The sequence below is a fragment of the Heterodontus francisci genome, chromosome 16 (genome assembly GCF_036365525.1).
Source record: "Heterodontus francisci isolate sHetFra1 chromosome 16, sHetFra1.hap1, whole genome shotgun sequence".
NCBI lineage: Eukaryota > Metazoa > Chordata > Chondrichthyes > Heterodontiformes > Heterodontidae > Heterodontus > Heterodontus francisci.
The window spans coordinates 22,204,495-22,216,614 of NC_090386.1; the positions used below are offsets into that span (position 1 = coordinate 22,204,495).

At 45.2% G+C, this 12,120-nt stretch overlaps 1 protein-coding gene across 1 annotated transcript in view; it reads right to left on the reverse strand.

Moving 5' to 3' along the window:
* The window catches only part of bmp7b (bone morphogenetic protein 7b), a 300,611-nt gene that overhangs the window by 27,773 nt on the left and 260,718 nt on the right, over positions 1-12,120 (reverse strand). The window contains exon 3 of the mRNA XM_068048039.1: positions 156-304. Coding sequence (XP_067904140.1) covers positions 156-304 — 149 coding nt within the window. The remainder of the gene's footprint in view (positions 1-155; positions 305-12,120) is intronic.

A 12,120-nucleotide genomic window follows, 5' to 3' on the forward strand; every position in this document is an offset into this window, starting at 1 on the left:
TACATGTTCCGGCACAAGTACAGAGAGCTTCAGATACTTATATACAGATGGAGACAGCAGTTCAGATACATGTCCTTCTGTTGGAGCTTACTGGTTAAAATTGTTCCCACAGTGCAAAGGTATGATAACCAACAGTGCCAGAGTCTGAATCTTACCCGTAGTTGTTTGCACAAATAGCTGGAGGCCCAGGTTATTGTTTGGATTCACCACCCAATGATTACTTGTGGCTGTAATATCGAATACCAGCCACCCTTCCTCTGCAGCCCAGATAGTCCTAGAGTCCAGGGAAAACAAGTCGAACTCACTGAAAGAAAATGAAGGAATGTTATACAAATTCCTGGTAACCTGTATGAAAAACGGTTGGCTCAACTGATTCTTAACATATTTGTAGATTGTTCCAGATATACATATTTTATCTAATATACAAATTGTTCAATAGGAATAAGGAGAAAAACACTCCACTGGTTGGAGCCATACCGAGCACAAAGGAAGATGGTTGTGGTTGTTGGAAGTCAATTATCTCAGCCCCAGGACATCATTGCAGGACTTCCTCAGGATAGTGTCCTAGGCCCAACCATCTTCAGCTGCTTCATCAATGACCTTCCCTCCATCATAAGGTCAGAAGTGGGGATGTTTTCTGATGATTGTACGATGTTCAGCACCATTTGCAACTCCTTAGATACTGAAGCAGTCCATTTCCACATGCAGCAAGAGCTGGACAATATCCAGGCTTGGGCTAATAAGTGACAAGTAACATTCGTGCCATACAAGTGCTAGACAATGACCATCTCCAACAAAAGAGAATCTAACCATCTCCCCTTGATGTTCAATGACATTATCACTGCTGAATCCCCCACCATTAACATCTTGGAGGTTATCATTGACCAGAAACCTAACTGGACCAGCCATATGAATACTGTGGCTAAAAGAGCAGGTCAGAGACTGGGATTTCTGTCATGAGTAACTCACCTTCTGACTCCCCAAAGCCTGTCCACCATCGACAAGTCATAAGTCGGGAGTGTGATCGAATACACTTCCCTGGATGAGTGCAGTTCCAACAACACTCAAGAAGCTTGACACCATCCAGGACAAAACAGCCCTCTTGATTGGCACCCCATCCACTACCTTAAACATTCATCCCTTCACCACCGTTGCATAAGAACATAAAAATAGAAGCAGGAATAGGCCATTCAGCCCTTCGAGCCCACTCCGCCATTCATGGCTGATCTTCTATTAAACACCATTTTCCTGCACTCTCCCCATATCCCTTAATGTTTTTAATATGTAGAAATCTATCAATCTCAGTCTTGAATATACTCAACGACTGAGCCTCCACAGCCCTCTGGGGCAGAGAATTCCAAAGATTCACCACCCTCTGAATGAAGAAATTCCTCCTCATCTCAGTCCTAAATGGCCTGCCCCTTATTCTGAGACTGTGTCCCCTGGTTCTAGACTCCCCAGCGAGGGCAACATCTTTCCCGCATCTACCCTGTCGAGCCCTATAAGAATTTTGAATGAAATCACCTCTCATTCTTCTAAACTCCAGAGGATCTCTCGCTGCCGCCACATACATCCAGTTATTCAGCTATAGCAGGCACATCACTTAGACACAGTGCAAAACAATCACTAACATTCTTCCCTTCCTCTTGCAGGAAAAGGTGGCATGAAATACAAAGGGGCAGCAGAGCAGAGGTAAGGGGCAGAGGTAAGGGCTTGGCAGGCCTCCATCTCCTGAGCCCAACAGAGGAGAGAGTGCTCCGCATCATGGGGCTGGATGTGACAGAGCCCAGAGCAGCCGGCATCGCTGGGGAGCATTTCAGATGACAATATGTTACTGCCTTATACCCCTTCTTAACTCATATCATTCTGCTATTTTAATGAAGTGTAAGCTGTAGTTGGTGTTACCGTGAAGTCTTTGCTTTACACCACACGTTCCCCTTGCTTTGCCCCAACTCTCCCCTTCTGATTTTCTGCTTTCAGATACGGCCACAGCAGCCCCAGGAGGAAAAGAGAGAGTAACATTACTGATGAAGAGGCCCCATCATTTGACCTGAAACTCCCAGTCACCAGCTCAGACATTGGTTCTGTGTGTACCTTAGAGGCTAGTAGAGAGGTGGGAACTGCATATGGTGATCCACTGGTCACAGTTCATCTGCAGCCAGATGAGGGGGAAAGGATAGCTCATGTGCCAACTCACAGGAGGGTGAGGTCGCAGACAAGTACTGCTGCAGGGAACTCAGATGAAGACTTTGATGGGGCAGCATAAGGAGAACACATCCCAGTTACCCCACAATTCCCCACCTTTCAGTCCATCTGCTCAGTATCATCACAACGTCCTCTTGGCCAAAATCCTGAAATAAAAGCCACCAACAAAAAAATAATTCCCAGAACAACTTCATCCAACAACACTTCCACTAATACACTCAAAACTGAACAATTCACCCTTAGTGCCTGTCTTCCCAGTGTCTTTTTCTGCCCTAGAGCTCCTATGTAGTGCTATCCCAGTAGCTGCAGCATGGCTGGTGGAGGCCTTTAATGGGAGAGACTGCAGATGGCCTTGCAGGACGGCCTCGAGCTGACCTGGGCCTTGTGGGCTGGGCTTCAGACTGCACCACCTCGGCATGGGCAGTAGCAGCCTGGGCTGGCTGGCTGAGAGGCATCAGACAAGTGGCGGGCTGGGAGGATGAATGCTCTCATCCTGAGAGAGGACATTATGTTTGGGCTCCATGGTGCCACTGACAGTCTCCCAGGGCAGCACTTCAGCAAAACTAGTAATCTGTTGGCGTGCAGATTGTTGGACTGCTGTGAGAGTCTGCATGCCCCTTTGAGCACTGTTATCACAGCTATGATGGCAACAGCCTGAGCCTGCATGGCAGCAGGCATAGATCTCATGACCTTAGTCGACTTTCCACTACAGCACTGAAATGTTGAGTGGGCTTTGCCTGTGTTGCAATGGAAACTGAGATATTGGCCATCAGATGCTGCATCATGGGTGGGTCTGCAAGTTCTGTCATGGAGTTGGCCACCACTTGCATACTGGAAAGGATGGGCTCCAAGTTCAGAATGAAGCCCTATGCCAAGTTGGAGCTGGACTCCTCCATGCTCCTTCACGGTGACAAGGTGCTCTGTGGCAGGCCAGCCAATGCACCAAGCATCTCAGTGTGCATGACCATCAGCATTCTTCTGCACGTTACCCCATCGAGTTCCTTGCAGCAGAACCTGTCTCTGACCTCGCCCTCTGGTGAGCTGGTACACACACTATCCTTTCCCCCATGTGTTGATCCCGAATCTATGCTAGCCTCTAAATTTGTGCAGTGCCAGTATCTGAGCTGGTAGCTGCGAGTGTCAAATTAAGTGAATGTGCTTCTTCATCAGTGACCTAGTATTGCCCTTCATGATGAAGCTGCAGTGCTAGTCAGACGACAGGTTTTGAGTATGTGAAAGCAGAAATACAGAACAGGAACGTTGGGGTGAGGGAAGGGAAGGAAGGGGTGTAAAGGAAGAGGTCCGTGGTCAAACCATCAGTAGCTTGCACTTCATGTCGGATAGCAAGATGAGGGTGAGGTGGGCTTTGAGAAGGGACATAAAGCAGGAACAACCTGAATATTCCCAGTGACACCAGATTGAACTGCCTGAGTCACAGCAGCCCTGTGGTGTGGAGCACCGTCTCTTCCAGAGGGCTCAGTCGATGCAGCCGTACCTATCTCCCACAGGTTCTCTGCTGCATCCTGCAGTTATAGGCCAAGTTGTCCTGCAATAGAGATGAAAAATGTCAGTGATTATGTTGCTATATGTTTGGGTGATGTGCCTGCCATAGGTGAAATAGCTGGAGGTGTTTGTGAGGCTGGCTGCATTGGTAAGTTTGTGAGGGCGAGGTGTAGCATCTGAATTTTAGGTATGAGTCCTGATTGCTGATAGGTGAGTGATGGGGCTGTGGTGCAGTGAGCAGCATGAGGTGTTGTTGGTGCAGTGGGTGGGATTTGCTATTTGAAGATGCATTCACTGACCTTGACCGTAAGTGTGAGGTCACTGAGCTTTTTCCAGGACTGCAACCAGGTCCTCGAGGCTGGACTCTGGGAATCCGTGGCCACCTGTTGCCATTCCCTTCTCAAGTTGTGCTTTGAAAGCCTCCTGGCCCCTTTCGGGAACATGGCATCTTCCCTCCTTTCCACCTCCATCATGAATGCCTTCAGCACCACATCAGAAAATCTGGGAGCCCTCTCCTTTGCCTGTTGCTCCATTTGTTGTGCATTTTCTTCCAGCCATGCATTCCAGAGACATTCTGCAGCAGCTCTTGTTGCGCAAGTGCAGCTCTAAGAGGGACAGGCTGCCTTTAAAAGGCCCAGGCTAGTTGTGTGTCACACTAGACACCCACGCTGCTGGGCTCCCTGCTGAGCATGCAACCAGCGAGCAGTGCATTCTGCAGTGGGCTGCATGCTGAAATCATTTCAAAGTTTGCATACTGCCTGTCTCAGTGGGATGCCAACGTTGCCATTTTGGAGCTCAAAGCTCCAGCTAAAGCCTTCTCTTAACCACACACAGCTGAACATGTGTTCAGCAGCAGAAAGGACACCCCCCCTGCTCCCCCGCAACCCCCTCGCCACTCCCACCACCAGTGCTATTTAATGCGATCATCAACTACTTTCAGGTTAGTTGCTGATTGATTTCTCCTGCTCCTGCTGAGTTCGTAGAAGTGTTTGCTGGTCTGTACTGTTATTTAAAGTTGTAGAAGCCTACAGGGTGTGGTGTGACAGGTGCTGAAGGACATACACAAATCTGGAATAAAAAGCTATCATTGTTAATTGACCACAAAGTTTTTGGATTGTTGTAAAAACCCAGCTGGTTCACTAAGGTTCTTTAGAGAAGGAAACTTGTCACCCTACCCTGTGATTCCAGACCCACAACAATATGCTTGTCTTTTAACTGTGCTCTGAAATGGCCTAGCAAGCCATTCAGTTGTATCAAAATAGCTACAAAATGGACCACCCAGCATCAAGCTAGGCATTGGATTCAGACACGACAAAGGCACACCCTGCCCAATCAACACTGCAAGGTCCTCCTCACTAACATCTGGTGATTTGTGTCAAAATTGGGGGATTTGTCCCATAGACTAGTCAAGCATCAGCCTGACATAGTCATATTCACAGAATCATACTTACAACCAATTCCCCATCCCTGGATATATTCTGCCCCATTGGAAGGACTGACCCACCAAGAAGGGCAGTAGCATAGTGGTATATAATCAGGAAAGAGTGTCTCTGGGAGTCCTCAACATTGATTCCAGATCTCATGAGGTCTCATGGCATCAGGTAAAACATGGGTGAGGTAACCTCCTGCTGATTATCACCTATCACCTCACAACCCCCCCCCACCCCCACATCGACTAATGAGTCAGTACTCCTCCATGTTGAACACCACTTGGAAGAAGGACTAAGGGCACAGAATGTACTCTGGGTGGGGGACTTCAATGTCCATCACAAAGAGTGGCTTGGTAGCACCACTACTGACCAAGCTGGCTGAGTACTGAAGGACAGATGTACCAGATTGGGCCTGCGGCAGTTGGTAAGAGACCCAACGAGAATGAAATACCTACTTGGCCTCATCCTCACCAATCTACTTGTTGCAGATGCATCTGTCCATGACAGGATTGGTAGGATCGATCACCGCACAGTCCTGATAGAGAAGAAGTCTCATCTCCACACTGGGGCCACCCTCCATCGTGTTGTGTGACACTACTACTGGGCTAAATGGGATAGATTCAGAACAGATCTAGCAGCTCAAAACTGGGCATCCAAGAGGACCATCAATAGCAGGAGAATTGTAATCCACCACAATCTGTAACCTCATAGCCCAGTATATCCCCCAATCTACCATTACCATCAGGCTACGGGGCAAAATTTGGTTCAATAAGGAGTGTCAGGGAGTATGCAAGGAGCAGCACCAGGCATGCCTAAAAATGAGGTGCCAACCTGGTGAAGCTGCAAAACAGGACTACATTCATGCTACATAGTGGAAGCAGCATGCTATATATAGAGCCAAACGATACCACAACCAACAGATCAGGTCAAAACTCTGCAGTCCTGTCACATCCAGTCATGAATGGTGGTGGACAATTAAACAACAAACTGGAGGAAGAGGCTTCATGAACATCCACATCCTTAATGATGGTTGAGCCCAACATGCATGCAAAAGACAAGGCTGAACCATCTTCAGCCAAAAATGCTGAGTGGATAATCCATCTTGGCCTCTTCCTGAGGAGCCCACCATCAAAGAGTTCAGACTTCCAACAATTTGATTCACCCCACATGACATCAAGAAATGGCTGAACACACTGGATGCAGCACAGACAATGGATCCCAACAACATCTCAACTGTTGTGCTGAAGTCTGGAGTCTCAGTAATGATGATTATGAAACTGCCAAATTGTCATAAAAACCCATCTGGTTCACTAATGTCCTTCAGGGAAAGAAATCTGCTGTCCAGCCATGGTCTGGCCTACATGTGACTCCAGAGCCACAGCAATGTGGTTGACTCTTAACTGCTCTCTGAAATGGCTTGGAAAGCCATTAAGTTGTATGAAACTGCGACAGAAAAGTTAAATAAGAATAAAACTGGACGGACCACCAGGCAGCGTCCGAAGCACCAGAACCTTCACTGTCGCTGGGTCAAAATCCTGGAACTCCCTTCCTAACAGTGCTGTGGCTGTGCCTACAGCATATGGACTGCAGCGGTTCAAAGAGATGGCTCACCACTATCTTGTCGAGGGCAATTAGGGATGGGCAATAAATGCTGGCCTTGCCAGTGATGCTCACAACCCACAAATGAACAAAAAAGTCTTGGTGCTCGAGAACTAGCCATGCCTTTAGCCAAGCTGTTCCAGTACAGCTATAATACTGGCATATACCCAACAAAGTGGAAACTTGCCCAGGTATATCTGTCCAGAAAAAGCAGGACAAATCCAACCGAGCCAATTACCGCCCCATCAGCCTGCTCTCAATCATCAGCAAAGCAATGGAGGGTGTCATCAACAGTGCTATCAAGTGGTATTTACTCACCAATAACCTCCTCACCGATGCTCAGTAAGTATCCCAGGCCCAACCATCTGCTTCATCAATGACATAAGCTCAACAGTACGGATGTTTGTTGATGATTGCACTGTGCTCAGTTCCATTTGGAATTCCTCAGATAATGAAGCGACCCACACCTGCATGCAGCAAGACGAGGATAACATCCTGGCTTGGGGTGATAAATGGCAAGTAACACTCACACCACACACTTACCAGTTAATGATCCTCTTCAACAAAAGAGTCCAACCACCCAATATCTGATATATACCCAGTATATGATACACACCCAGCATTTAATATATAGCCAATATCTGATATATACCCAGTATATGATACACACCCAGCATTTAATATATAGCCAATATCTGATATATACCCAGTATATGATACACACCCAGCATTTAATATATAGCCAATATCTGATATATACCCAGTATATGATACACACCCAGCATTTAATATATAGCCAATATCTGATATATACCCAGTATATGATATACACCCAGCATTTAATATATAGCCAATATCTGATATATACCCAGTATATGATACACACCCAGCATTTAATATATAGCCAGTATCTGATATATACCCAGTAGCTGATATATACCTAATTTTTTTTAGTCGTTCTTGGGATGTGGGCATCGCTGGCCAGGCCAGCATTTATTGCCCATCCCTCATTGCCCTTGAGAAGGTGATGGTGAGCTGCCTTCTTGAACCGCTGCAGTCCATGTGGGGTAGGTACACCCACAGTGCCGTTAGGAAGGGAGTTCCAGGATTTTGACCCAGTATGTGATAATTACCCAGTATCTGATATCCACCCAGCACCTGTATTACACCCAGTACCTGATAGATAGCTTGAAAAAATAATAATCAGGAACTGAATTATTTTAAATCTCGTGGCTTAGACTTTGAAATTAAACTTTATCCCTGTGGATTGATATCAAAACAAAAGCAGCCTAGTATCATCTTTCAAAATGTAATGCAGATGTGACCACAGAGTGGATATTTAATAGAATCCATTCACTTCAAATTAAGAACTGCACTGAATGGAAAATATTCACAACCTGCCAGCACAGTGGATCGTCCCCACTATAGTAATAAAATCATACGTTTTTAACCATCAACTGATGAATGTGCCTTTCAAGAAAAACAAAGCGCTGTTGGTTTTAGTGGCCTATAGGAAGGCTCAATGCCAAAGCTTCAGTATTTGATGTCAGATTGAAACACGTGTATTGATGCAGTAATAAAAACAACATGACCCACCGTGCACCCTAACAGGCCTTACCATCATTTGGGTTCCTTTATCACTGTCATCTGTATCTGATTTTATTCATAAAACTAAAGAACTCAGCTATCATAAGTCAGACTTCGATCTTGCAGCTGAAGGCTGTCTGATTTATATTATAAACAAGGAATCAGTGAAAAGACGTGGTCACTTGTCCCATTGAAGCTTATTCCCCCGCTTATCTTAATTTTTGCAATTCAGCATCCAGATAGTCGGCCCTGGCTCAGTGACTGAATCTCACCTTAGTAAGAACACTGGATTCAAGGCCCACCCCAGACATTTGAGAACATAATTACTTATCAATGACCTTCCCTCCAACATAACATCAGAAGTGGGAATGTTCGCTGATGATTGCACTGTGTTCAACCCCATTCACATCTCCTTAGATACTGAAGCAGCCCATGTCCACTGCAGCAAGACCTGGACAACATTCAGGCTTGGGCTGATAAGTGGCAAGTAGCATTCACTCCACACAAGTGCCAGGCAATGACCATCTCAAACAAGAGAGAATCTAACTATCTCCCCTTGACATTCAACAGCATTACCATCACTGAATCTTCCACCATCCTGGGGTTACCATTGACCAGAAACTGAACTGGACCAGCCATATAAATACTGTGGATATAAGAGGCTGGGAACTCTGGGGTGAGTAATTCACCTCCTGACTCCCCAAAGCTTGTCCACCATCCACAGGGTACAAGTCAGGAGTGTGATGGAATACTCTTCACTTGCCTGAATGAGTGCAGCTCCAACAATACTCAAGAGGCTCAACCTGACCCAGGACAATGTAGCCCACTTGATCAGCACCCCATTCACCACCTTAAAAATTCACTCCCCCCACCACCAACGCACAGTGGCAGCAGTGTGTACCATCTACAAGGTGCACTGCAGAAACTCGGCAAGCCGCCTTCAACAGCACCTTCCAAACCCACCACCTCTACCACCTAGAAGGATAAGGGCAGCATCCACATGTGAACACCACCACCTGCAAGATCCCCTCCAAGTCACTCACTGACTTGGAACGATATCGACGTTCCTTTACCGTCACTGAGTCAAAATCCTGGAACTCCCTTCGTAACAGCACTACACCAGATGGACTGTAGCAGTTCAAGAAGGCAGCTCACCACCACCTTCTCAAGGGCAATTCGGGATGGGAAATTAATGCTGGCCTTGCCACTGATGTTTACATCCCATGAACGAGTAAATAAATAAAAAATAATCTAAGCTGACACTTCAGTGTAATACTGAGGGACTGCTGCACTATTGGAGGAGCCGCCCTTCTGATGAGATATTAAGCTGAGGGCCCATTTGGCCTCTCAATTGGATGTAAAAGATTCCATGGCACTATGTTGAAGAAGGGGAAGGGAATTCTAGACGTTCTGGACAATATTTATCCGTCAACAACATCTCAGAAAAACTGCTCATTATCTCATTGCTGTTTGTGGGATCTGGCTGTGTGCAAATTAGTTGCCATGTTTCCCTACATTTCAAAAATAGTTAATGGGCTGTAAAGTGCTTCGGGACATTCGGAGGTGATGAAAGGCATTATCGAAATACAAGTCCTTTCTTTCAATTGCAATTTGAATTACCTAAATGTTTTGTTTTCAATTCCATTGTCAGGTAGATTACTTCAAACATGTATCATTAAGCTCTTCCTTGTTTTAAATTTAAAAGCCAATGGTGCAAGACAGAACAAGAGAAGTTGAGGTAAATCAGGAATTAGTGATTATTTGACACCAACCATGCTTTTAAAAGCCTTAAGCTTTGTTGGAAGGAAGGATTTGGAACAATGTTACAGGTTGGGTTTTACTCCAACACCTTTGTATTGAGTGAGGCTATTTCCATAAGCAACTCAATGCTCCAGTAACCTGCCCTTGGATATGATGTGCATGGGACAGTGTATCTAAGATAACCATTACCCCTTAACTGAGGAATATAGCTCCTTGGAATCATATGGGATACTCAGGAGCTCTTCCGTTTCCTCCAAAACTGGATTAAAGGGCACTGATAGATCAATGAAGATGGGCTAAAACTACGTGGTACACAGAAGCCAAATGATAGACTAATGATTTGCAGAATGTATATTAGCATAATTTGATAGCGTGAAGAATTTGGAGGAAACAGTCAGCTTTATCTCTTGAATAGAAGATGTACATGAACAATTAATATCTTAATTTGTCCTGAAAATTCATATTCCCTCCCTTCACTAAAGCTGAGCTGCGAGGACATTACTTGACGTATGGAAAATCCTTGATGTCACAGGCATTTATTTGAAATAATCAGACGTATTTTATATACTGGGAGATGTTAATGCTGGGAATCTGTCATTTTACCACATACATTTCCTTAAGAGTTTCATATTTGTCTAATGTCTCGGCACTCGGTATACCAGGTGACAAGGGTTGTGTCCTCATGATGGTGAGGTTGCGCAGGAAGCAGCAGACTAGGTTGGATCTTGACACATGATCTGCCAAGTACAGCAGGACTCCTCCAAAGTGGTTCAGGCAGTTTAAGCATTGTTTAAGAAGCCCAATAAGAACAGAAGAAATAAGAGCAGGAGTAGGCCATTCGGTCCCTCAAGCCTACTCCGACATTCAATAAGATCATGGCTGGTCTGATTGTGGCCTTAAATCCAATTTCCTGCCTGCCCTCTATGACCATTGACTCCCTTGCAGATCAAAAGCTTCTCTAGCTCAGCCTTGAATATATTCAATGACCCAGCCTCCACTGCTCTCTGGGGTAGAGAATTCCAAAGATTAGCAACCCTCTGAGAGGGGAAATTCCTCCTCATCTCCACCTTAAATGGGAGACCCATTATTTGAAAACTGTGTCCCCTATTTCTAGATTCCCTCATGAAGGGAAACATCCTCTCAGCATCTATTCTGTCAAGCCCCTCAGAATCATACATGTTTCAATAAGATCACCTCTCATTCTTCTAATCCCCAATGAGTGTTGGAGTAAATAAGTAAAAATATTGGGGGTGAGAGGGAAGGCCGATTAATTGGATGGAGCAGTTGCAGGCAGGCCATCATTGTTTAGGCAAAATTCTTGTGGAACAATGGGCTGCCTTAAATAATAATAATAAATAATAAACATTGAAGTAAATAAATATGATCTAATAGCCAATGTGGAAATGTGGCTGCAGGATGACAAGGATTGGGTCCCCAATATTGAGGGCTACATAACATTCAAGAAGAATAGGAAGCTAGGTAAAGGTAGAGGGGTAGCACTGTTAATCAAGGATGGCATTGGTGCAATAGTAAGAGATGACCTTGGTTCAGGAGCTCATGATGTAGGTTTGGGTGGAGATGAGGAATAGTAGGGGAAAGAAGTCACTAGTGGGAGTGGTCAACAGGCCCCCGAACAGCAACCACAATGTAGGATGAAGTATACAAGAAAAAATATTGGGTGCTTGTGATAAAGGGATGGCAATAATCATAGGTGATTTTAATCTACATATAAACTGGAAAAATCAGATTGGAAATAGTAGCCTCGATGAGGAGGTCATAGAATGCTTTCAAGATAGTTTCTTAGAGCAGCACATTCTGGAACCAACCAGAGATCAGGTTATATTAGACTTGATATTCTGTAATGTGACAGGATTAATTAATGACCTCAGAGTAAAGGCACCTCTAGGTAGCAGCGACCACAATACGATTGCATTTTACATCTAGTTTGAAAAAGAGAGCAGTGGGCCTAAGGCTAGTATTTTAAACTTAAATAAGGGCAACTATGTGAGCTATCTGAAGTGAACTGGGTTACTAG